This window comes from Pelmatolapia mariae, linkage group LG16_19 (assembly GCF_036321145.2).
Source record: "Pelmatolapia mariae isolate MD_Pm_ZW linkage group LG16_19, Pm_UMD_F_2, whole genome shotgun sequence".
NCBI lineage: Eukaryota > Metazoa > Chordata > Actinopteri > Cichliformes > Cichlidae > Pelmatolapia > Pelmatolapia mariae.
This window is the reverse complement of record NC_086241.1, coordinates 30983107-31010801: the sequence shown is the minus strand read 5'-3', so window position 1 is coordinate 31010801 and position 27695 is coordinate 30983107. Positions and strand designations below refer to the sequence as shown.

General features: G+C 41.3%; 1 protein-coding gene across 16 annotated transcripts in view; it reads left to right on the top strand.

The window, feature by feature from the left end:
* caska (calcium/calmodulin-dependent serine protein kinase a) overlaps positions 1–27695 on the top strand; it is a 170229-nt gene that overhangs the window by 133379 nt on the left and 9155 nt on the right. For 6 of the 16 annotated variants that reach the window (XM_063499154.1, XM_063499151.1, XM_063499144.1 and 3 more), the window contains 11 exons: positions 245–322; positions 8984–9064; positions 12055–12243; positions 12643–12721; positions 13108–13193; positions 13473–13541; positions 15605–15673; positions 16765–16800; positions 22993–23034; positions 23522–23718; positions 24418–24533. In XM_063499154.1, the coding sequence (XP_063355224.1) occupies positions 245–322; positions 8984–9064; positions 12055–12243; positions 12643–12721; positions 13108–13193; positions 13473–13541; positions 15605–15673; positions 16765–16800; positions 22993–23034; positions 23522–23718; positions 24418–24533 (1042 nt within the window). Of the gene's footprint in view, positions 1–244; positions 323–6401; positions 6450–8983; positions 9065–12054; positions 12244–12642; positions 12722–13107; positions 13194–13472; positions 13542–15604; positions 15674–16764; positions 16801–22992; positions 23035–23521; positions 23719–24417; positions 24534–27695 lie in introns of all 16 variants that reach the window. The other 10 variants (XM_063499140.1, XM_063499142.1, XM_063499139.1 and 7 more) reach the window with 3 other exon arrangements.

The window sequence follows — 27695 nt, the reverse complement described above, 5'->3', positions numbered from 1 at the left end:
CTAGTTAATCGTGGAAATAAAGTGGAAGCATGTACACATTCCCACATTTTCAAATGTGTTCAATAAAGCGATATTGATGTAGCATCAGGAAATTACTATGTGAATGTTGCAGCCATGAACAGCTTTGTCTGATATAGCAAATATGTAGAAGACGTGTTGTTGGGCGTGTTGACCTCAGTGAAAACTAATTTCTGGTCACAATCTCGCTGTCCAGCTCATTGTCCTTGTGCTTTTTATCTTTCAGCTCTACGATAAGATCAACACCAAGTCATCCCCACAGATCCGAAACCCCCCCAGTGATGCCGTGCAGAGAGCCAAAGAGGTGAGAAAACGTGCATTATTTTCCTCCCACGCTTATATTCTTCACATCAACACTTGCATTCGTGTGATGTGTGTGATGAATTTAATACCTCGTATGGATGACACACTTAGTGCTTTTCTCTTGTTCACCACGCACTTCTGTTTCTGCTCAGGCTGCATTAATCCTCTTGCTCACTAAAACTCTCAACTCTTCACTGCCATGGATCGCTCTGCTCACCTTTAAAGAAGCTGCTGTTTGTTTGTGGGTCTTGGCACAACCAGGGGTCCTTAAAGTGTGTCTGGGGTGGCCTAAACAAAATTGAAAATAATTCCCTATGATTTTCTTGTTGCTGTTATTCTAATAAGACATTAAGCACTAGAGTCTATGGAGTAGTATTTGTACTTGAGGTTCTGTTTCATTAAGGTCTGTTTATTTAAAAAAAAAAAAAAAAGCAAAAAAAACACCTTCTGTTCTGTGAAGGAGAGGAACAAGGTACAAAAATACAGTATATTTTGCCCCCCTTTGTTTACATGTGATTACACATGTGACACCTGCACTGATAGCCCCTGTCGTCTTCACAGTTATCCCTTAAATACCGGCTCTTCATGGAGTGCAGCTGTGCGGTGGGGTGACTTGGTGCTGTACTTAGTGTCTCTCCTTCAGGAAATATATATATATATATATATATATATATATATATATATATATATATATATATATATCTTTTACACACATACTACCAAAAAAGAGCCTAACCACCAGCACCCTAGTGCATGACAGAAAAGACAGAATGAGCCACTGAAGGAGCTTTCACATCCAGCTGATAGTCGCTCATAGCATGTCCTTTAAAAAGGGCCCATGAGGTTGCCATTGCCCTGGTAGAAAGTGCTTGCACACCCTGAGGCAACAAGAGATCTTTGGTACTGTAAACTAGAAAGATGGCCTCCACAGAAAGAATGGAAAAGCCTCTGTTTAGATAAAGCTTTATATTTGGCTAGTAAAACAGAAGAATATTGCCTGGTATGTGTGGAGCATGGTGACAGAGCTCATGATGGAGGCACTGAAGACTAAAGTCTAATAAATGTTGTCCACCTGAGATGCAGTGCTTAGACAGAAGACTTTAGAAGCCACCATAGGGCCAGATAAGCAACCAGGCACAGCTCAATATGTGTTCGGTTAACTAAGCCATCTTCCACCCCACCGTCCAGTTCCAGTTACTATCCATAGCAAGGCACAGGGACGTGGGTAGTCACTGATTTGACCCTTGTAGAGGCTGGCTCTAAAACAAAATCCGGGAACAGGGCCGCGTGTATTTTTACAATTGTTAAGGGTAGGAAGAAAACCCTGAAAACCAGTGGAGTATGCCACTCCACCTGCAGCTTCACCACTGTGTGGCAAAACAGAGAAAACAGATATGTTGTCTTTCCCAGCACTTCCTACACAAATGTCACCTGTCTTCCTCAGGGTTGAACGCTAGAGCTGGTTACAAAACACATTTTCTTTGGGTTCAGTCAGCATTCTGCTAGTGTTGTAGACCCCAGACAGGCAGGGCATCCCTCATGCTGTTTCTTCTCATGTAAAGAGAAATAGTATTGAATAGAAGATCTCTTCATTTGCTTCAATTTGATAATAATAATAACTTTAATTATAAAGCGCTTTCAAACAAAGTGCTGAACAGTTATTTGAAGATAAAATACTCATACCAAAATATTCAGCATATCCATCCAAATAAGAATGGATACTACTGCATGGAAAACTTGAAATTAATGCTTCACAGGCAGATGGTACCCCATCTGAAGAGCGGTGGCTAACTTCAGCACTGTCAGCTAAGCAAACTTCATATTTGTTAGAGGTTTTCTGAGGAATGATTGTGATGACAGCAGGATATATATGCTGGCAGGGTTTCATATATGTAATCTGCCTTAAAGGGGCGAATATACGTGTTTTAAGATAGGAAACCCAGTGTTCCTTCTGATTGGCTACCAAACAAAATGTTTAAACAACAGGTGAGTGGGCTGTGTTCCCAAGGTGACCATGTTAGACTCTCCCTGCTCTGTGATTTCATGCAAAGCAAAGAGTAGAAAAACTGTCTGAAACCAAGTGTTTAGAGCAATCTGAGCTGTTGGCTCACATAGATTAATTATACATACACTGACCTCATTATTTGAAACCTTGACCTTGTTTAAAATGAACATCGACCATTGGAGCATTATTTGATGGAAAATAAGTGAAAGCATAATAGGAGGAGCATAATAGCTTCCTTAAAGCTGCTAAGTGTAAATTTGATTCTGTTTGACCTGCAATCAAATCAGTCTGACAGTGAATTATACTTGATACAAGGGTCTAATGGCAGTCCAGCCATAAACACCCACAGCATCAACTTTACACGTTGATAGCTTAGTTGCAGATCTTACATTCTTAAATTTAGCAGCGGTGTGCTTTTACACTTTTCTGACTATTATTAAGCAACACTGGCTCGTCTTATGTCGTGAGGGACGTTTCTCTTGTAAAATTGAAAGGGTTTGCATTTCAGAGCAAAAGCAAGTGACAGGAGAGCTATCTGTTATAGATGCCACTGCTGTACTCTCTTATTGCTGGAAGATGAACCTGCAGACACAGTGTAGATAATACTATAAAATCTATTCAAATAAATAAATAAATGCATGCTAATATGTAGAGCATACATAGCAAAACCTGCATAGGTGGCCTGTAGCTGGTTACTGTAATGCTGAATTTTTGGTCATCAGATTGCCCCAATCAGAGTAAATAACAGTATATTATTAGTGACAGTATAGAATTTCTGTGAAACCACTGAAAAGGTATCTTAGCCTACTAACACTAGCTAGCTAGTCAATGGCACCATGCTACCGTTTTCACTTATTGACTACATATAAAAGATTGATATGCCCACTATGACATCATCCACCGGTTTCTGGTCTCTACAAGTTGCATCCATTTAGCACATGGACGCAGATACCTGCTAATCAGTGCTAAATAACATATAGACACAGTACAATAATGTCACTTACCTAATCTGGAACATATGTGTAGCACACAGCAACCCATATTATTTGTCATTGTTCACTTAAAAATAAACATTGTTGAGAGGCACAGTATAGTAACTAACAATTGTGGATGTGAAGAGGAGAGCAATCTGCTACATTGGTCTATGTTACCACATCAGCCAGTCGTCCCTTAATTTAAGCCTGAACAATATCCAAATGGAGAAGTTTAAAGTTAGTTAGTTATTTTATTTTGTTGGCTTATTTGGGGCATGGGGTCTATAGTGATGCTTTTGCAGCCATCCTCTAGTGGCATTAGAATAATTCCATTTTCTCAGTGAGCTGCTGTCATTGATGACACATTACCTAATCTGAAGTGTGAATGTGTTCCAACAACATGCCAGTAGTGGCAGCATTATAGTGCAATAGTACATTTTAAATAAGAGAGTATAACTGCTCTACCTGCTGCTATACCTGGAATGTTGGACCTTGGGTTGATCTTTTTAACCAGCTACTTGAAGCCCTGCGTTTTCACTGCATAACCACATGAGTTATTTCCATCCACTGTTTCCTCTTCCTGTCTTATGGCGTGCAGCTAGCAATGCTTGGTTAAATCATTTACTTTTGGTTTGCGCATATTTTCTAGTATTTGGCTTTGAAGGAAGTTGGTTTGGAAACATATTTGACAATGCTTTATCTTCTGCTTTGAGTTTGTGTGGGAGCCCCATCAAAAACCTGTCCATTATGCTAGCAGTGTCCAAGCGTTTTTGTTTGTTTGTTTGTTTGTTTGTTTGTTTTTTAATTCATACCGCGCCCCCACTGCAATTGCTCTGCGCTGACCTCCACTGACCTCGTGTGTGTTGTTAGCCCAGGCCCCGCCTTAAGAACACACTGGCCTGTGTGTTTTAAAAAGAGACCTACAGCTTCTGTATTTGACCTTCCTCATTACACTCTGCTAGATGAGGCATAGACACAAAAACACTAACAATGATGGGTTTGTTAATGCTCTTAGTCTGGTTTTCTTATAATAGTCTCCAGCATCTGACGGTGACTATGATGAGCTCACAAACATGCAGTTAGTCTGACCTCACCATCGAGCAGAATGCAGAGAGAAGCTGCTGCTTAACAAGAAGGCTGAAAGAACAGGGAGCATGTGAGAGGAAAGAGTGGGACTGTGGTGTGCATTGTGAGTAGTTTTCTGAACAGCCATGCATACAGGCAGCTGCACAAAATGTTGCTGTGTTTACGTGTGTGTGCTTTGTTAAGGGAGCAATTAAAAAGTCCAACAACTGAGAGAGTGGGCGAGGGCTGGCGTTGTAAATCCCAAAGCTCTCCAGACAGGGAAAACCATTTACTGGGAGCGGGGCTCTGTTTTTATGTGGCTTTGGTTCATGTCAAAGAGATCTGGCTAATTAACGCAGCTCTGTGTCTGCGGACTTCATTTGGGCTTATAGATTCTGGTTCACATTTTCAGAAAATGGATCAAGAGTTCGCGATGAAGCCACACCAGATGCAGTTAGTTTGTGGGAATAAAAACAGCGTTTTAGTATTGCTGTCGCAGACTTTTGTCTGTCTTTTATTAGTTTTAGATCTTTTTCTACAGAAAACCTACTGTCAGACACTTAAAAACACACTAAATGGTGTCACCAAACTTTTTTTTTTTTTTTTGTACAGAAGTATCCTGTCTGTTTATACTATGATTTTTAAGCCATATAATTTGCCTGAGCCAAGAAGTGCAGTATATGGTGGTTTGGAGCCCTTACACCATTATATGTGGAAAACACATGTTCACCATCAGGGGATAATGTTTATTGTTTTTAATTTATTGAATGATGGTTGTTTTGATTTCAGAGGAATTGGTCATGCTTTTTCTTATGAAAGTGTCATGTAAATACTGTTACAATGGTGCATGTTCATCCCAGCCATCATAGGGCGAGGGGCGGGTACGCCCTGGATAGGTCGCCAGTCTGTCGCAGGGTTTTTGTTTTTCTTAATTTGAAGCTCGGTTGATTACTTTGAACCCAAGTCAATTTAGTTTCTTTCAACTGAGACTTAAATGGCAACAAAAAACTTAAAATAGTCCATTTTCAAAGACTTTCATATGATGATATGATTGAAACTAGGGTTTGATATTACATGGATGGATGGATGGGATGAAAGCAAACCGATAGGAGTTGGTCTTTGAATGATCAACGATCAGATTTGCTGCACAACTCTAGCAGAAAGATCGATGTTGAGGATCGTTAGTGGGATGATTAGATCTTTAATATATGACCATATTGCTAAATGGGTGCTGCTGTCTCTGGATTATCTCTACCTTCTCTCAGATTTTCAAACTGTTTTGTTAAGTGAAGACTGATATGTTCCCCCTAAATTGGCAAGTTGGGAGCTACTTTTAGTCTTGATTTGTGAATATTGATGATGGTATATTTAGTCCTAGACCTGTTCATGTTCTCCTCCAATTTGGCATTTCCTGACTGTTTTGCACTGCTATGCAAGGGAATTCCAATTTTTAGTTCAAGTAAACAAGTAAACTTGTACTGGCCTCTAACTTCTTCAGCACAGTTTGACCTCAGAGTAACGTATCGTTTAATCTTGGTTGTGCTTTCAGGGACTACCCTGCCTTCCTCCTCTGCTTCACCTCTGTCTCTGCTGATTCACTCTGGTTAACGCTGAAGTGCTTTGAACCAATCAGACGGTAGCTTCCAGTGGGCTCCTGTGGGTTTCTGCTGCAGCAGGGCAGTTTGAAAACTATTCAAACTTCAGCAAAGCTTTTTCTTGCTGGCTGCACTAATACGCTCCTTTTTACCTCTACACTGTCATGTCTAATCAGTAAAATTAAAATGAGTTTTGTTGGTGTAGTTTTGGAACTGTTCTCTCTCAGGAGGGAAGGTTTCACTTTGGCTGTTGATACTAATCTCACAAACTACCCAGATTTACAGCCTGTTTAAAAAGCGGCTTGTACTGATTAAAGGCTGGGGTCGAACTTGATTTAACCCGACCTCTGTAATTACTGACCTTTAACCCTTTACCTGTGAGTCCTGAAAACAAGAGTCAACAGCTTTTATAACGCTTCTTTGTGTCTTCCTCCACTTAAGATTTCCTCCCAAGATGGAGCCTGTGGCGCTTTGAAACTTCTGGAAGATGTAAGACCTCATTACACTACTGCAATGTTCACTGGGCATCAGTTAGAAGTAGTCTCCATGGCTCTGAAAGTGTTACAGTATTGGATGGAGTTTTACTTAAGCGTGACTGCTGCAGTTTTGATAGGGGGGAAATGGCCACTCTTCTTCAAGTCCACATAAATATATTTTATAATCAAAATTTTAAGGGCAAACATTAAGCCACAACATTCTGTAATAGAGGATATAACCTCATAGAAAACCAAGGTGAACACTGCACTAAATTTAACTTTTCATTTTCTCACATCTGAGCTGTGTACCATATAAAAGATGATGTAACTTCACTCATTGATTGGCATTCAGTGTTAGCAATCTGACTGCTGCCATGGTAGTTTCCAGGAGCTAGAAGCTACAACATACAGATGAAAGACTGGAGTCTTAAATTGTTAGTTAAGGGTATCTAGCTTGGTTAATTTTGTAACATATTGTAAGTATTGGTTTTAAAACAACAAATTTTAACATGAGGCTATGAGGCTTGACTCCTGTCCAGGCAACCTTAAATGGAACTGTAGTTTCTGCTAATTCCACATTGGCTCAGTATTTCCGTTCTGGAGGATTGCCCCTTGGCCTAAATACAATTGTGACATGGGGTCAGAGAAAATGACCTTCTGCCTGTCATTTGACGGAATGTATGAGAAATGATCCTCAGCTTACACTGTGTATATATGTCGATCCATGGATCACCCCCTGCTTAGTGAGGCCCTCAATTTGAGGTTATCAAGCCTCAAACCGAGTGTTTTGATTGCCCCCACATTAGCTTTTTAAAACCAGTTTGACTGGAGGACACTGCGTGTGACTTGTCAGTCATTGTGTAGGCCTTCTCTGAAGCATCCCCCCTTTTAATTTTGTTGGGGAATATAATTACTGAATAAAACAAGACTTATTTTATTAAGAACTAAAATTGGTGATTGAGATCATAAACTCATCAAAGCAGATTTACTAAGGTCATGGATCAGAGGAAGCGATGTGCACTTCTCTCATAGACTTCTAAACCATCAGAAACTGTATCTCTTGCTCCCTGCTGGCCACGAGAAAGTATGCAGGTTTGAGTCACTATTGCAGTGGTTTCACTTTTTAGATCCAGAAAGGTTATCCATATTTGTAATCTATTATCCTGGTATTACTCCAAAGCTGAAGAAAACTTTTTTTAAAATATAGATGATTCTCACGTAAATTCATAACAAGAGCTATGCACTAAAATGTGCATTTTCTCACACATGCTCGCTTGCCCACCGCTCACTACAGAAGATTTTGTTTTGCCTGGTGTATTGACACCAAACATCTGATCTTGCCTGATGTGGTTACCACTGCACTACCCACTAATGGTAACAGTAACCTTTCTACACTTTAGTGTGGAATTCATTGGTCAAAAACATGAACCTGACAGATCTCTTAACCAAAAAAACAAAGACCTAATGCATTTGCGTTTCTGAAACAATCAGTAGGTGTGATTTAGACTAAACTTGCCAAACGTTTTCTCTTCAGCAAGTAAAAAGAATTTAAAGGTCCACCGCATTTAGCCCAGAAAAGAACAGCTGGTGCCTGGTGGGTGTTTCTAATTTCTATGGACATTTATTCACCGTTGACATGGGAGGTGACGACATACTCTGTCACTGTTGGGGTTTTTTCTGTTGTTGTTGGGTTTTTTTTGTTTGTTTGTTTGTTTTTTTAACTCAGATTCACATAACTGTGCATTTGCCTCAGCTTTTTCTCTTTGTCCAGCTGGTGGAGTTTTGTTTCTCATTGCAACTGATGGCCTCAGTGATCCCTGGTGTGTAACTAATGGATGCAAATCTATCTATCTCCGTACACGCATAATTTTAGTTCAATTCAGTTGCCAAGAAACAAACAAAACACAAGGTTAAAAGTGAACCTGACCTTTTTTCCTCTATAGTTTAAACAATAATGTTGTCCTGTAAAATGTCCATGCAGTTCTCTCAAGTGTTGAAATATCATCCATATCTGGCTATTAGATTACAGAGGAGATGCGATTTTTATCTCATTTGGCTGTACTTGTGACTTAGTTGCTGATGTATTAATGCATGTGGCTTTGACATGCCAGTAAGTGCCAGCTCTTGAGGGTAACAAGTAAATGTGATTATTACAGTTTAGCGATAATGAATACCTGGACCCATGCACATTTGTGAACTAAACACTGCTGTTTGATATGGAGAAGTACATTGAAACTCCTCGAGGAGGAGGCCTCACCTCTACAATACCACATTCACCAGTCAGGCGCAACATAACTGGAGCTGACATCAAGCCAAGTGGCTTCCACAGGGCAGGAGGAGGAGCAAAAGCTTGACCAGATTTCTTGACTTGCTGAGTGGTGTCCAAAGTTGGTCTCGCATTAGGAGGTGGTGTTGGAGAGGAACTGTGAATGTTGTTGGTCTGCGCTGCATACGCTGAAGTGGCCAGGTCGCATTGGAAGGAGTGATTTGGGCATAAAGAAGAGCTACTGAGGCATAAATTAAACTCTTCTCTCTGTGTTTCCTCAGGTACTGGAAGAGATCTCTTGCTACCCAGAGAAGCACGAAGCTAAGGAACTCAGACGGATACTAACCCAGCCACATTTCATGGTGAGTGGGGAAAAAATCCCAGAGACACACATTAGGAGGTTCTCATTTCCATTTCTTACAGAAATGTGCACAAGGCCCTTTAACGAAGCATTTAGAGTCCAGATATAACAAATCAGAATCTCTCTAAATGTTGTAAATAGCACTTTTACATGGTCTTATTTTTGTCTGCACAGATTAGATAGGACTAAAAACAAAACATGCACAAGAAAGATGGAGTGTGTCGCATTGGTATTGGTTTATTTAAGTGTTTAAAGATCAAGTCATCTAACATGAACTGTGTGGAAATGGAAGGGTGTTTCAAGTGTCTGCGAATGTGACGGGCCAGATTTCCCGCTGTTAACCCCTTCACATAAATACATCTGATTTTCATCACTGATCAGTGTTGCTCAATATCACGTGGACAGACCGACAGAGCGAGGAGACGTAAAAAGGCAAAACGGTATCAAAATGAAGTGATAGGGAGAGCAAAGTTGAGGAAAAAGATTAGTAATCAAGACAAATGGAAGGAGAGGGTCCTGGCTGTGAAGTGAGAGAGGAGGGCAGGCGTAGACGGAGGTTAGTAAGGCGTGTTTGATGCGATGTGCTGTGTCGGGTCAGAGGCCTGGCTCCTTCATGGTGCTACAAGAGCGTAAACTGACGTGTTCCACATTCCAACAAGTTCAAGTGAGAACTGAATACAGACGATGCCCACGGAGCCATGCCAGGATTTTGACTCGTCTAGCTCTGATGTGCACACATGAGAGTAGAATTGACTTTCTTTGTAGGTTATTTTTATCAAAATAAATCTGTTACTTTGGGGTGTAGGATTTCAGATTTGGTGTTCAGATGGTATTTGAGGTATAGAAAAACAGAAAAGTGTAGCTAAAGTTTAGCAATCCTCCCCGCATGGCTGCTGCCCCTTTGCAGGCAATCTTTTTGAAACTGAAATGGTATTACCTTGGCCTCCAGCAACAGTGTGATAAATCTTAAAGTTGTTTTTGACCAGGAAACATCCTTCAACACATGCATTAAACTAATATGTTTTGAAATGGCACTTTCATTGCTATGTAGATGATACCCAGCTTTATTTGTCTATCAAGGCAGATCATTTAAATAAACTAGTTCAAATACAGACATGTCTTAAAGAAGTAAAGACCTGGATGATCTGTAATTTCCTGATTCGATATTTAGATAAAACGGAGATTACTTTACTTAGCCCTAAAAATCTTGGTGTCTAACTAGATGCTTACATAGATTACTTTGGCCTCCAGTAACACTGTGAGAAATCTTGGAGTCGTTTCGACCAGGATATGTCCTTTAATGCACACATTAAACAAATATGTGAACTGCCTTCATGTTTTTGCCAATATCTCAAAAATAAGAAACATCCTGTATCAGAGAGATCATCAGAGCAGAAAAACTAGTTTGTGCATTTTTAGCTTCTCGGCCAGATTATTATCAGATCACCCTAAAAGCTTCCTGAATTTAAAATTCTCACATACAAAATCTTGAACAAGTGTATCACAAAGTTTAAAAGGTTTAAAACTTTTCTTTTTGATAAAGAGTTAGAGCTGGATCAGGTGATCCTAAAGCATTCCTTAGTTATGCTGTAGCAATAGGCCTAGGCTGCTGGGGCCTTCCCATGATGCACCGAGCACCTTTTAATGTCTAAATAAAGAACAGGATCTGTGTAAGCTCACGTCATCTTGTTTGTCATGTGAGTGGCAGTGATGCTGACGTGGCAGAATCCCCACAAACCCCACAGTCTAGGTCACTATTTATGAAATTTGCACTGAATACCGCATTATTTATTCTTTTTCTTTTTTTCTTCTTCTTTTTTTTGACATGGGGATCAGTTTAAAAAGCTTAAAACACTGTCCATTAACTATCTCAGTCTAAAATTTTCTCTTGTTTTAAAGTTTTCCCACACAGCATGAAAGGATCAGTTGAGCGCACGTACATGCACCTACAGACACACACAGTTTTCCTGCAAGTTGTGCAACATGAAGTGTCTTCTGCGTGTGATGTATTTTGACACTGGAGTTAGAGAGGCTGCCGCTGCTTTTGTGTCTCTCCCTCTCTGATGTGCTCTCCCTCCTCGGGTGCGCGCGCTTGTGTGTGTTGTTTGCGTGACACTGAAAGAAGACAGTGACAGGTTTCCCCCCTTTTTTGGGCTTTGATTGCTGTCTTCTGAAGTTCAGACGGGTTTGTTAAAGTGCCACTCAAGGGAAGGGCCTCTGCGTCTGTCAGACAAGTGGAGTCTAACACTCTGTGGGCGTGAGGGAGCAGCAGGCTCGTCTTGTGGAGATGCAGAGCTCAGACAGATGCAGGGGCTACGGACTAAAGGCACCTGTGCAAAGGATCTTTGTAATGTGTGGCAGAGCAGAGAGTCAGACAAAGTCAAGAAGCAAATCCCTTTCTGCTCTTCAGAGCTTGGATAAAATATTGGCCATGTTATTTTTAGTGAGCTCATGTCTTGAGGGAGTTCAAGACCACTGAAGGCTTTGTCTTCTGTGAATTTACCATAAAAAGAGTATGGATTGCAAATTTTTAAGCTGAATGACATTATTTGTACAAGAGTCAGTGTTGGAGTCATACAGATTTCACCAATTCTTTGTATATGCCAACAGATGTGCTTTGGAGTTAGTCTCATTTATGCTGCTCACACATAAAGCAGTGCCCAACAATCACTTGTTTTCATAAATGGTTTCTGGTGAGAACAACTAGCTAGCTAAAGAGAGTATTTCTTCACCAGATAAGACAGTGGTACTCATATTCAGTCCTAATTCGTCTGCTGCCACAGGAAAGGGGGAAACTCTTCCTCAACATCCTGTGGCCTTGCCTGTACCTCATCTCAGCCTCCCTTTTACTTTGGAAGAATCGCAGATATTCATGTCAGTGATGCCACCAGAAGCCGACAGTAAAGTTCCATAACTGGTGCACTCTTGTTCACACAAAATGTGCCTTTACCAAGAAGAGTGAAGTCCTTTATGGAGTGTGTGTGTCTACAGGCATTGCTGCAGGCCCATGACGTAGTGGCCCACGAGGTTTACAGTGACGAGGCTCTGCGGGTAACACCTCCACCCACCTCACCCTTCCTGAACGGAGACTCCCCCGAGAGTGCCAACGGAGACATGGACCTGGAGAACGTCACCAGAGTCCGTCTGGTCCAGTTTCAGAAGAACACAGATGAGCCAATGGTACGCCCTTTGGGATTTTGAACAATGCTGAGTTGAAATGAATGAAATGAAAGTGAGGATGCTTTCAGAGACATGCCTATTATTATTTATACTTTGTTTTAGCATTTAAAGGTAACTTGCCACAGTTCCTCCCTGGTTTTAGTCTTCTGTCTCTTCATGTCAGCTCACACTGACTGTATAATGCTGATGTTGGGGCTCTTTGGGGGCCATGCCGTCTGTTGGAGGCTTGTTCTACTAGTGGCTGAAGAGTTCTTCATGATTAATCGAGATGCATCATAATTCATGGTTAATGATCTAAAGAGTACGGTGTTGTATTCACTGTACTTACATTTGATCTGGGATGACATTGGGACTTTTTACATGGTATCAGTAACCATTTTCAAATTTATGCCTTTGCAGGGTATCACATTGAAGATGAACGAATCAAACCACTGCATCGTCGCAAGGATAATGCACGGGGGGATGATCCACAGACAGGGTACTCTATTCCATCTTCTGACTGACGTCAATAAGCGACATTATATAAATCTTGCCCACAAGACTTTGACTCATTTGTTAAAATATTCTGCCTATTTTTTGTATACAATACTCTAATTTCGTATTTCAAGTCCTCAATAAATATTTTTACTGTTATTACCTGAAATCTTTAAAGAAGAGGAAGGTTTTAGAGCTTTTTAAATTAACGGTGAGTAAAAGAAGAAAGTCCTCCTCGATTGTTACAAAGGATGCCACACTGTAGTTGCTGAAGAATCAAACTAGTCCGGAGGACCTCTGCTATGGCTGCATCTCGGATGCCTCTGCAATTAGAAAACGTTTTACGTTTGTCTTTCTGCTTGTCTCTCTTTTCCTTTTTCCTGTGTTCAGGAACATTGCATGTTGGAGATGAGATCAGGGAAATCAACGGCATCAGTGTGGCCAACCAGACTGTAGAGCAGCTGCAGAAGATGCTGGTGAGTTTTGCTTTTGTGTTTGTTTGGGTGGGGGGGGTTGTTTGTTTTTGGAGTCACAACTGACTATATTTGGACAAGAGGGTCTTAACAGGTGTAGTTAGCATGAACTGTACCGATGCAATTTACAGAAGAGAATTAAATGAAATTCTCAAATGTTTATACACCAGAGCAAACCTTTTTTTCCACTATCTCTGCATATGAGAGAAAATCTCACAAGCTGACGTGAAGATGAGACAAAACTCACTATATTTCTGTGTCTGTGTTTCTGTGTGTTTGCAGCGAGAGATGCGCGGCAGCATCACTTTCAAAATAGTACCAAGCTACCGGACGCAGGGCTCATCCTGTGAGGTAACAACACCTCTTCCTCCTCCTCACTACTTTTTTTGAGCTCTTGATCTAGTTACTAACTGCTTGCCTGGTTACTGAGTGTGTATGTGTGTGTGTAACCTGAGTAGGTTGTGTGTACGGGGTGTGCTGTGCGTGTGTTTTGCTGTGTTTTGCTGGGGCTGGGCCAGATAATCAGCACACCAATTTCACAACCAAGATACCGGAACTCCCTCTTCCCTTCTCCGCTCTGGAAATAAGCCACACCTCTCTGTGTATCCCATCCTGCTCCTGCATATAGAACAACCACTACACCTACACACACACACCATACAGACGTGGACGATAGTAACCTCTCGCGTCATGGTTCAACTTAGGCCAAGCTCCAGCTCATGTGGCGCATGAGGAGATGTTTCAGGATGTTGCTGATGTTTAGATGCTGAATTGTTATACAACTGAAGATGCCTCAAGCATCTCTTGAACAGCTAAAACTCCATCTTCCTTCATCTATCTCACTACATGAGAGCTGAGTTTACAGGAGAGGACGTAAAGTCCAACACAGGATATTGGGTACTGCAAAATACAATGCCAGTATACTAAAACTGAATGGAAGCCAGTAAAACTCAAAGCTTAATTGCTCTTTGTCGTGTGCTATGGGATGCCAATGAGGGCTAACTCAGGATATCATTTGCCATAGATCAGGGGTGTCAATCATGCGGTCCAGGTGCAGAATCAGACCAGCAAAGACTCCAGGTCTGACTGACTGGTTGACTTTGGAAAATGTGAAGTAGGACATAGATTTTTTTTTTTTTTGCTTGTAAGTTTCACAGCTTTTCTTGCTGAAAAGGAACTCTCCTGCAGAAATTCATGCTATACACGTAACTAAGTAACAGATTTAATAACAAAAAAATCCTGTTGTTTTGCGATCTGTTATTGAAATGTCTGGTTTTTCAAGATTTTTCAATTTTTTTTAAAAATTAGATGATGAAATCATTCTGAGATGATAAATGTAAAGCAAGTGTGCAGTATTACATTTTCAGAGTGGCAAACAATTTAAGGTTTTTTTTGTTTGTTTTTGTTATCTTTATCTTTGTAGCTTTTGAAGCAAGTAGAACAAAGAGCTTTCCAGTGTACAGGAAGTAAAGTCCAAAAACAATATAAGTAGAAACCAGCAGTTCAGACAACTGCAATATCAGCATACTAAAACTGACAGAAATGAGCTTTCAAAGCTGGGGCACCAATACTTTGGACCAGCTAAGAAAAGCTAGACCAGCAGAGCTGTGAGGGACAAAAGGAAGTTATACATACATTGTGGTATCCAGCCATCTAAGACCGTACATGTAATTAGTTAGATCATTTTAGAACACACTGAGACCAGTGCAGAGGTCTAAAACTAGAACAGCATGGTTAATGTGGTTGTTTTTAACAGAAACGAAAAAAAAGGGAGACTTTATTTTGAAAAGTCGTGCACGCAAACCACAGCCCTGCTTTGATTTAGGTCATTTTTAGCTGAGAACAGAGAGACTAACTGCAGACATTACAGACTGTTAGCTCACTTTAATCATTATTTCTGCTTATAATTTAGCTTTCTCTGAACAGAGCCTTCATATTTCTCTCCATTTACAGTTTATTTTCACAGTAAAACCTATAACATTGTTGTATTGCTGTCACATTTGATAAGAAGTCATTAAGTGTTCCATTAAAAGAGAAATGTGACGGTGATTTCAGCTCTTTTGGTCCTCCAGCACACACCTGCTGTTCTGAACACTGAGACACACAGTCAGGACTTTTGAGCTCTGACAGCTTCAGTTAATGATGACCTCATGCTGATCAGACTAGCATCTCATGTCAGTCTAGCGCCTCTCTGTGGTTATTTAAGGCTGTGCATGCTAGAGTTCTGCTGGTGCTGCTGTCTCCCATGTCTTGTTGACGCATTTCATTACGTCAACTCTGTGGTGGGTCTCTATTGTGTTCTACAAATACACCCTCTACATCTCCTACAGTCGCCCCCAGAAGTGTGGGAGTGTGTGCGCTTGTGTGTGTTTGTGCGCCGGCTGTGCACTGCTGACCTGTGTGTCTTATTTCAGAATGAGTCCCCCACCACCTCCAGGCAGTCCCCTGCCAATGGCCACTCCAGCATTAACAGTTCTATCTTGGTAAGGACCCCCACCCCCAACCATAAAAAAACAAAAAATCCCACAATCAGACTACCACCCAGCCATTTCCTCCCTTTTTTTTTTTTTCTTCTTTCTGTCACGCTGTTGTGTCATGGTATTTCTACATGTCCGTGTTGTTACATTCAGTTGCTGCGTGTGTTTCTCATGAGTTGTTTTCATTTCATTTTGCGTTAAATCGTGTCACAGTAGTGGTAGCAGTAGGATTAGATGTAGACGGGTGATGCCGTAGGTCTCTCAACTCACTCCCGTGTCATTCTCCCTGTTCATCTGTTTGAGCCAAAGGCCCCCCGTGTCCGATATCTCAGTTCACAAATTGGTGTGCCTCACAAAGCCTGCTCCGTTGCTGTGTCTCATTGCTAACAAAAACACACTGAGGCTCCAGTGGTCACGATGGTGCGAGGAGACGTGCTCCTACTCTGCTATTCTACTAAACCCAATCAGGTTCCACAGTTTCCCCTGCCAAGGCTCCAGACAGACATGTGGTGTGATGCTGCAGCTGCTTCGCTTGCTCTGTGCTTGCTTGGTTGCTCCACAGCCAGATCTGCTTTAACAGATGAGAATGACTTTTTTTTTTTTTTTTAAACATCTAGATTGCATGTAAAAGTTCTCAAAGGGTGTGCGTGTGTGTGCGTGTGTGTGCGTGTGTGTGCGCGTGTGTGCGTGTGTGCGTGTGTGTGTGTGTGTGTGTGTGGACGGGTATTAACATCTTCATGGGGACCAAAAATTGATAGTTTACTATACTTGTGGGGACCAAAATCCCGGTCCCCATGAGTTTGAAGGCATTTTTCAGACTCAAAATGTGGTTTTACTGTCATGGTTACAATTAGGTTATGGTTAGGTTTAGGGTAAGGGTCAGGGTTAGGCATTCATTTCTGATGGTTAGGGTAAGCGGCTAGGGAAAGCATTATGTCAATGAGATGTCCCCACAAGGATATAAATACACACGTGTGTGTGTGTGTGTGTGTGTGTGTGTGTGTGTGTGTGTGTGTGTGTGTGTGTGTGTGTGTGTGTGTGTGTGGTAGTATATTTCTTAACCTTTTCTTTCTGTCATCAATGGTTCACTTTCACAGGACCTGCCATCTGCCATCCAGCCCAAGGGTCGACAGGTAACTAACAATCACTCACTAGCTCTTTACAAATGCTTGCATCACACTCCTTTACACAAAAGTGTGTGTCTGAGTTTCTCCCAAACTCTCCCTTCTGCTTCTTAAAACTCATCAGTGTGATTTGGTTGCATGTAAGTCAGGCTGTTTTTATCTGTCCCAAACTACTGATGGACAAGAATTTTGTGTGATTACAAAGCCTGATATATCTTATTTTTGCGTGTCGGTGAGCTTCACAGAAATGCTGAAACATCAGGGAACCTCCTGCTCATACTGGGTGACAAATGTTTTTGTTATAAATACACTGCTCACTAAAATTAAAGGAACACTTTGAAAACACATGAGATCTCCAAGGGAAGGCCCAGAATGTCCTCAATTTAGTACATCAGGACTCAGTAGGATAGCTCAAATAAGTCAAAAGATATAGACCAAAAACAAATGTCCATTACAGAGGACATTAATGAATAGGCTGGTTTTCAGGAAGATATAGCTCCAATTTACAACAGCAGGTGCCTCAAGGCACTTTAAATTGCCTTTTATAAGGTAAAGACCCTGTAATAATACAGAGAAACCCCCAGCTGTCAGACAGCACCCTATGAGCAAGCAGGAGGACACCACATCATTTGATGGAAATGAAAATTATCAATCTACAGAGGGCTGAATTCAAAGACACCCTGAAAGTCAATTTCAGTCAAGTCAATTTCATTGCAGCAAATCAAAATGGTACTCGGTGGTTTGTCAGACACGTTTGTATGTGTGCCTGATCATATTGGAGCATGCTCCTAATGAGAGCCTGGATAGTGTCCTGGTGTCTCCTCCCATATCTGGACCAGTGCCCTGCTGGAGGTCATGTTGTAGCTCTGGCAGTGCTCATCCTGTTCCTCCTTACACAAAGGAGCAGACACTGGTCCTGCTGATGGGTTAAGGACCTTCTACGGTCCTGTCCAGTTCTCCTAGACTAGCTATCTGTCTCCTGGAATCTCGTCCATGTGCTTGAGATGGTGCACTCCAGTTTCTGTAGAAACAGGTAGCAGCAGGTTGTGGTGGCTGAAGGTGACATCAGGATGCTGTTGTAGAAATTGCTGCTTTTCACTTCATGACTGCAGTTTAAGTAGCTCATTGTGCTGTGTCATCTCTTACAGAGAAGTTTCACTGAAACCTGTGTTTAAAAAAGAAAAAAAATCTAATAATTGAGCATACATGAATATGTACTGTATCTAAACTCTCCTAAGAATGAGAATCTCTGCTACTGTCTGGCCTGTGTGCAGACCTACCGGTTACAGAAGTCTGCTAGCAGGTCCGTCTCTAAAGGCCACTTTATGAAATGTGCAGCACGGGATTCCCAAATGGCACAGAAGGAAATTGGTGCAGCAGCCAGAAAATCCCCCTCATCGTTTCATAGTTGGACCTTTTCTGTTCCCGTTTCAGTACTCGTTTCGTACTCATCCAATTTTATTTATACAGCACCATATCACAACACAACCCGTTCTCACTCCCAAATCGTAACATTTTACGCTAGGTGACAAATCGTCAACATATTACGTTTTTGGGCACCCAAGGCGTTCCTACGTCACGACATCGGAAAACTGCGGACACATGAGAACCGTTTGGACTCAATCTACACATCTTCGCTTTTTCCCTTAAAATCGCTTTAGAAAACACTATTTCACCTCATTAAAGTGCTGGTTAAGGTTAGGAATAAGGTTATGGTTAGGTTTAGCGATAAGGTTAGGTTTAGGCTTAGGTATACGGTTATGGTTAGGTTTAGGCATAAGGTTATGGTTAGGTTTAGGGATAAGGTTAGGTTTAGGCGTAGGGATACGGTTATGGTTAAGGTTAGGAATAAGGTTATGGTTAGGCATAAGGTTATGGTTAAGGTTAGGCATAAGGTTATGCTTAGGCTTAGTGATAAGGTTAAGTTTAGGGCTGCAGTACAGGGCTGGAAACCGCCGCGTACCATAACAACGTGGAAGGTCACCTTTCGCGTTCCTCAGGAACGCCGCAGGACGTGACAAAACGTCGGGATGTTACGCCTCGGGAGTGAGAACGGGCTCCACAACAACAGTCATATAAAAGTACCCAACAATTAGATGACCACCTTGGCAACAGTAGGAAGAGCGGCCATCTGCTGACCATCAACCATCAGGGGAGGGAGACGGGCAAAAAGACACACTGTGAAAGAGAGCCAGAGATTAATACTACTGCTAATAATAAAAATAATAGTAATAATAAATTGCTGTTTTAAGTTTAATCAGTGTGTATTTGCCACACCGTTCATATTTGAGGTTTTACTTTGGCACGTTATGCTATTAGAGAAAAGCTGCCATATAAGTAAAAGGTATTGGAGAAGATAAAGTCAGATTAGCAATGAATGCAGTACAGAGGAAGTCGTATTTACAAAGTCGGAATCATGATCAGTCTGCCATGGTGCAGATTCATCATACTCATGACTTTCATATGCAGGCTCAGGGGAGCAGGTGATGCCTTGCACAATGAACTCATGCCAAAGTGTTCTAGTTGTTTTGGCTCAGTAATATTTTACAGTTTTTCAGTGCAAGCACAGCAACGGAACCAAAGTTCAGTTTGGCAACGTCAGCGTCATTCAGAGTGAAGCAGAGGTGGGAGCATAGAAGCCGGGAACACATTCATGTGAATGTTCCCTAAATGGTTACATTATGGCTACGTTCACACTGCAGGTCTTAATGCTCAATTCCGATTTTTTGATCAAATCCGATGTTTTTTGGTCTGCTTGTTCACACTACAAATAAAATGTGACAGCAAACGCGCTCTAGTGTGAACCCTCAAAGCGGCCCGCATGCGCAAAAGAAGACGTCACACACAACGCGCTCTGTTTAGACCCAGACCAAACAATATTGTTTGACTGATGGCCCTTAATATAAAGACTTCGGACTTTACATTTCCCAATTTTTGCTTTAAGTTATTTTGTTATTTACATAATAATGTAAATAACCTAATAATTATCCTTATTGCTGTTTTAGAGAGGAGCGGTGCTTCAAAGGATAGTTGCAGATTTCTGTCAGAATCTGCAGATTATACAGTACAAATAAAATGTTCACGTTTCTCCAACGTTGTCTTCCCATCAGTTTCAATAACATCTACACTGGATGGCCAGGAAGCGTTCGCGATGTCTTATCGGTCCTGTCCTGTTCACCCTGTAAATGTGTTCACTAAGCATACTTGTCTACATACACTGATAATCAAAGTTTATATATTGTAGTGTAAAATTATTCTTAAAGGAGGCTTATTTTCTCAGTTGAGACTATTCTTTAATAATTTACCACCCCATATTTTTGTAATAAAGAAACCTGGGGAACTGTGTGCCTTGATGAAGCTGCATGGCATGCAGGAATTAGTGGAATCGTGCTTTGGGTAAACAGAGTACTTGGTAATCATTTCTTTTGTTGTATTTATTTCTAGTAATGAAAATATCGAAAATCGCCGGCCTCATCCTTTAAAAGAAGAAATATAAGATTCTGGAGCCAGGCCAAAATATCCCATTTAAATTCTATAATTTACACCAAAATAGTGTGCAGCTGTTCAGCTTTTATCAGGCTGAAGACAGGAGTGGACACAGTGCATCTGGATCCAAACTGAGCTTTGTTTGTAGGGTGGGCGGGGAAATTGAGTTTTATTGATTTGGAGAACATAATGCTTCCCTTTGAGTCAAAGAGGGAAACAGTCATTCTGTGTGATGTGAGCAACAAAACTGGCCTGCATCACTGGCTTACACACACACACACACACACACACACACACACACACACACACACACTTGTAATCCTTTCATCCGTGCCCACTAACAACCACAGCTCCACAGACAAAACACATGAAAGGGAAGTCGTACTGCAGTGGTCACTCAGTGTTGGACAGCTACAGAGTGAAGAAATGTGCCTGTAGTTTGGCTGAAAACCAAACGAGACCCATGAAAAAACTGGATCTAAAAGATGCCTTAAACTCAGTTCAAGTTTAAGCAAGTCCAGTTAGCTCTGATGATTTGAGCCACATCTAAGCACTAAACAAAGACTTGGTGACAGCTCGTTTTGAAGCTTTTCTTTTAAAAAGCTGTACAAGCTACAGCACAGTTTCTGGCTTTCTCACTGTGATTTGTGTTTATCCAGTCAGGATTCTGCATCATTGATCAGATGTGATGCAAAATGTGTCAAAATCCACAGTGGGAGAAGGGAATCTTATTTTATATATATAATTTCACCAAGTAGTTAAGTGCAGTTGCTTTTTTTTGTCTATGAAGTATCAGAACTTATAAATAACTGCAGTGCCCTTCCCATCCTTAAGAGTAGCTGACTATAATTTGGATCCAGCTGGATTCTTATCCCATGTCAGGGTTTTACTAGAAGAGCATTTATGAAAAGCTGTGACCGCTGCTGTCCTCAGCACTTCACAAACCTCTTAACAATCTCTGTGGTAACAATGGCACAGGCATTGTTGAGCCTTAAAGAGCACAAGGATCCCCCTTAACCACTGGTTCCCAGTCACATTAATTCATGCAGTAACATCTCATGCGATGGTTATATCGCTGTGAGTACAGACACTATGAGTGTCATCTATGAAAAGCCAACTAAAACACCGTCCTTCCTAATGGTCTCCTGTAACCCTCATCTAGTCACAGTGTTATGTGTGTGTGTGTACCTTCCTGACACATTATTAATCCCCTCTGAGGTAATCCAACATTATTTATCCAGAACCATGACTGTCACACGATTTTGCAGTTTTTCCTCAGTTGCTTTGGCACTTTTTAAAAAGATTTTAATAGCTCATCCGGTCAGAGGGCCGATGACCTCATGCCATGACGAGTTGTCCATTATCTGTCCCTCCAAGGTTCAATCGCTATTCCTCGTACAGCACTGATTTTAGACTTTAACTTGTGCACAATGATAATATAATGGATCTTCACCCAAACTGTGCTCAGGGTCAAGGATAACGGACTGCCCCTGTGAATCACAGTGAATACTATTTAAATACTGATCATACACTGAGCACTCACATTTGCTTGGATTGTGTTTGTGTGTGGGGGGGGATATGTACTCTTGTGTACCTGCTTATATTCTGTTGTCTTCCTCTTACTGTGCTGCCTGACATCCTTAGTCCTATTCCAAGGACAGACTCTTGTCCCTAAAATACTTTATCTGAGCTGGCTGCTCTAATTGTATAAAACGCTATATGTCTGTTTCACTCAAGTCCTAAAAATATATTTTCCAGTACTCATACTCATCCAGTTTTATTTATACAGCACCATATCACAACAACAGTCATATAAAAGTACCCAACAATTAGATGACCACCTTGGCAACAGTAGGAAGAGCGGCCATCTGCTGACCATCAACCATCAGGGGAGGGAGACGGGCAAAAAGACACACTGTGAAAGAGAGCCAGAGATTAATACTACTGCTAATAATAAAAATAATAGTAATAATAAATTGCTGTTTTAAGTTTAATCAGTGTGTATTTGCCACACCGTTCATATTTGAGGTTTTACTTTGGCACGTTATGCTATTAGAGAAAAGCTGCCATATAAGTAAAAGGTATTGGAGAAGATAAAGTCAGATTAGCAATGAATGCAGTACAGAGGAAGTCGTATTTACAAAGTCGGAATCATGATCAGTCTGCCATGGTGCAGATTCATCATACTCATGACTTTCATATGCAGGCTCAGCGGAGCAGGTGATGCCTTGCACAATGAACTCGTTAGCATACTTGGAATAGTAAAACTGTTCATGACAGAATATTATCTATTTTGCTGATACATATAAAAACCAAAATTAGTGTAAATTGTGGGGAGTTGTTCTCAGTAGTTTGACTAAATGTTCCGGAATAGCTTCATCTATCATTCAAGAACCGATCCAAAGCAACTGACAAAAACTACAATGCTGTGATAGAAACTCAAAGCAAAGTGGCATATAAAGAACACACCAGCAGGGGGCAGTGGAGACCACAACATACGATGCTGTATTGCAAGCTCAGCAGCCTTAGAGCTGCAGAGCTTAAAGGCCACTGAACTGCCTAATAATTTGCCACATTAATGAGAAGTAAATGTCTAAACCCTGCTATTAACCCACAACCTTCCTCCCTGCCACCGGCCTCGGCCGCCATACTGCTGTTTTAGACATTACCTAGCCGTTTTTGCTGCATGATGTATGTGATGCTTTCAAATCCTAGATTGTATCCAGACCTCCAATCAAGGACAAAATGTCAGTGAAGGTAAGAGACAGACTTCCTCTGCCCCCCCCCCCCCCAACTCCCACAGAAATTAAAAAGAAAAAACACCTCTCAAACACTTCTACCTCCTCACTTTCCTCACACACTGTGGAAAAATATCAGCTGTGTGATTAGAAATGTTTTAAAGCAGGATAATGACTTGTAGTTTGATCTAATGGACACACAAACAATGCCTGTGCTGTAATTACCAGAGAGTTGAGAGCCTCATTAATAGCCCAGCAGTGTCTGGGTTTATCTCACTGCAGGAAGTCCACTCAACCTGGCAACAGTACCCCCCACCCACCCCACCCCACGATCCCATGCCCCCTGAGAATCCACTGCTCATTACTCTAGGCCTAGTTCTCATGATATGCAAAACAAAGCACATCATCTAGACACATTTACCCCCCCACCCCCCTTGTCTGCATCTCTCCCACCATGTCATTCAGCTTACATACTACCTGTCTAACATCTGTGCTTTTCGCCGCAGATCTACGTGAGGGCCCAGTTTGAATATGACCCCTCCAAGGATGAGCTCATCCCCTGCAAGGAGGCCGGCATTCGCTTCCGTGTGGGCGACATCATCCAGATCATATCCAAGGATGATCACAATTGGTGGCAGGGCAAGCTGGAGAACACTAAAAATGGCACAGCCGGCCTCATCCCGTCACCAGAACTACAGGAGTGGTGAGAAGAGCAACGCACTCTCTGATAGCATGATGGCAGGAAGATAAAAGTTTCCACTAAAATTAAAAAAAAAATAAAAAAATCCAGGACCAATACAGTAACTGTAAAGATGGAGATGTCACCCTGGTTTGTGAATTACTGTTTTTGAACTCTTTCGAAAGTCAACTTCTCCCTGCTTTATTGTGCACTTTATTCTAAACGGGATCATACTCTACAAAGTGGTGTATTGAAAATAACTTGTAACTAGCTACAGTGATCATCTACGCTTTGAGAAAGTTTTCACTAAGCTATTAGGTAGGCTATTAGGAAAAAATGCAGACATCTTAAAAACGCAGTCTATAGACCAATATTTCACAATATAAAAAGTAATTACCAGTTCCTCTAGCCCCATCTGTTTTTACTCCAGATTTCAGATTTCTGCTGCCTGTCTCTCTGCTTAGTTGTATTATCTGCACTTTGTTCTAGTTCTGTACCAGTTCCGTCAGAGACTCTTTCCCCCAACTTTGTGTTGCATCAAAACACAAGGAATTAAAAAAAAAATAAGTTGGAGTTGTGTGTTTTCAAATAGCAGTTGGTAAAATGCTGGGAAGAGCCCCTTATTATTCTGATGGCAACATGGCTTTATTTTCTCTTTACAGCTAGAATGTTTCTGTCCAGCTTTAATTGTAAACTAAGTTCAGTTGTCTGTCTGTGTGGTAGGCGGGTGGCATGTATAGCCATGGAGAAGACGAAGCAGGAGCAGCAGGCCAGCTGTACCTGGTTTGGCAAGAAGAAGAAGCAGTACAAAGACAAGTATTTGGCAAAGCACAACGCAGGTACGCAATGTACAATCACTCACATATCTGTATTTATTTATATGCATGTGCACACAAAGCAACAAGCTGCAGACTGTTTGCATGCATGCATCTGCTTTTTTTTCCACCCTGTGTGTGCCTGTGTGTGCACACACTTTTCTCTCAGACTGTTTGTGCAGGGGAAACTTGTATGTAACAAGATCTTGTAATATTCATCTCAAGTAGCAGAGCCAGAGCCAGGAATGACAGGAAAAGCTGCCAGAGCAGCAGAAATCTTATATGAGCACAGAGGCAGTTTAGGGAGATGTGGGCAGCTTGTGGATAAAGACTCTAGCAGATCTCTGCATTATTAGCCATATTTTTAAATGGCATTAGAGGATGTGCATGGGCATCTTCAGTACACGTGTAATAAAGAGGTCCTGAAAGAGCATTATTAGCGGGGGAAATAATATCAGTTTAGACGGCATTTCCAGCCTTTTAATGATTGCAGTATCATTTTCTGCTCTGCAAATATATTATTTACCAACCACAAATTAACTGAGTCATCAGCTGTCTCTTCAGTGTGGCTGCCATCCTGCTGGGAAAAGCTGGGAAAAGTAGTCCTTATTCTGCTTTGCTGTGTCGAACAGAATACACAGTGTAGCAGAGCATGAATCAGTTCTTCACACACTGCAGGCTCTGGTTAGAGTGATCCCCAGCTCACAGCAGAAGGACTACAGTCACCAGCTGCAGTCCGAGATGATGGAGCTGGAATGAGTCCAACCACAGGACACAATCCTCTGTCCTGAAGAAAGGAATAATGTCAACGACCACTACAATCAGGACTTCTGTAGCATGAAAGATGGCTCTTTTATGACACTGAGTGGCTAAACTTGCCTTTATGTAGCTTTAGTGTGTGACGTCAACAAGCAGCAAAAAAGAAAAGTTCAGAACATCAAAAAGCATTTGCACAGTAAAAGATGAGAATAAATCCAATTTTAATTAAAAATAATAAGTTATATTTGTTCTAATCATGTGATCAGTCATGATCAGGTTGTTAGAGGTGAACAGGATCTGTTTGCTACACAGTAGAATTGTTTATTCTTGTATAGAATCATGACATTGTCCTTTCATTTCAGAATGATCAGTTTAAAAAATATATTAAGTGATTTTAATATCATGGCTATGAAGTAGTTACATAAGTTATTAGGGTGAAACAAGGGAGGCGTTTACAGTGTGGTGCACTGTGGCCTTCTCTGTCACTTCTGATCTCAAGCTTGTGTAGCTCAGGTAACTAGAACTTCACATCCCCCCTGTACAAACACGTGCATGTAGCAGCAGCTGTGTTTGATCACATGTTCCTATATGGGAACTTGGTAGTCTATATTGAGAACCAGTCAGTGTCTACATGTCCATGTTGAGCTGAACAGAAGTCTAAAGAAGCTGCATGCTTATTATGATTTGTGTACTGCTCCTCTGGTTTTCTATGAACCATTCACAGACTGAGCCCAGAGAGAGTCGAGTAGTAGTGTACTGAGTAATGAGGAAAATGTACTGCTAATTAATTCTTTATTGTATGTCACATCTGTGCAAACAGTTTGTCTCAAAGGATTATGGGATAAGTCATGCTGATAATGTAACCAAGGGTGCTATAGGGTGTGTGTGTGTGCACATACGTGTGTACAGTACAGTGTGTGTATCTGAAAATCCACTCTTGTGAGCATGTCTATAAATCCGTGCACTCTAACACCCTGAGTGACCAATGCATCACTGCCCATATGAAGGACGGAGATAGAGTATTTTCTGTCAGTGCCAATCAGAGCTCTTCTTGTGCTGTTGTCATTCCTTTGCTTCAAAGTTGGCATTGAAAAGATCCTACCTTGCTTGCTTTTAGGCAGTAATGGGGACTAAAGTCATTTTGTGAAAAAAAAAAAGTGTTCTAAAGTTGACCTGAAGCTGCAAATTAACAGAGTAAAGATCTCTGTTTTTTTCCTGTGAACGGTCTGTTTTTCAGGCATTTCTGTGCACAAAATGAGGACTTTGTTCCCATTCGCTTCCATTCAAATGGAATGCTTGGATGTTTTCTTTGAATGGACAGTATGAACAAAAAACCGTCCAAGGTCCTTACAGGCACATGGACTTGTGAAGCCGTCCTGTGAAAGAAATTGTCTGAACAGTCCAAAGCATGTAACACACTAGTGAATGCATGGGACCCACAGTTATCTGCATGCCATCATTTAGTGTTCAATTCAAAATAATCAAAACAGTGAGTCCGCTGTAACTCCATCCAACATTTTACTGATAACAGGTTCAGCAGTGTGTAACAGTTTGATCAGAACCACTACAGTCAAAAACAATTATTATTTTCATCCTCTGTCATTTGTTTTTGGTGGACTGCCCCACCTTACATACACATGCATAAAGCAAGCAGCAGCAAAACCCCCTGCAAACAACACACCATAGATATGTTGCATAAATCACATACAGCATGACAATAAAAGCTTGGGGGGTAGGTGGGGGTGGGGGGTTGCAGTAATAGTAGGCAAGCCAAAGCAGCCTAAATGGTGTATCCAAAACAATTAACCAATTAGATCAGCTGATCTCTTGGGATCAGGGATGAGCTTGACTTTGTAGCTACGCTCGGTTTCATGTTAGAGACCATGAGACTAAAGTGTCAGTCAGATGCGTTTCCAGTTATTTCCCAGGAATTGTTTTCCTTGTGAGGGAGCTATTCTCATGACAATCACTTCATCACATTTACAAAGACAGTCCGCATGGACTGACTTCAAGCTCTGCTAGTTTAGTCCATTGGATCACAAACGTTTTCTGCTATGCTCCATTTCAGAAGCTGAAAAAACGCCACGTCCCTCAAATAGGATCCAAGTTGAATTTTAAGAAAAATGAAACTCTGCGTGATGGCACCATGAAGCTTAGTTTCTTACATATTTCTCCCTCCCTCACCATTTACACCCCATCAATGAGCCTGGCTTCATCACTGCCTAATCTAGAATCATTTTCACAGACAGTAGAGTAGAAGGCCCACATTCAATTATTACATTAAGTTAACATAAATGTTAGCAGAAGATATTCCTTGTTGTTAGTCCTGTGCTGTGTATCTTAATGAGATGGACATGCAGAGGGAAGAAGAGAGGTAGAAACTGCAATGGCACAGCTTTAACAATCAAACAGAAACATCAGACTGTT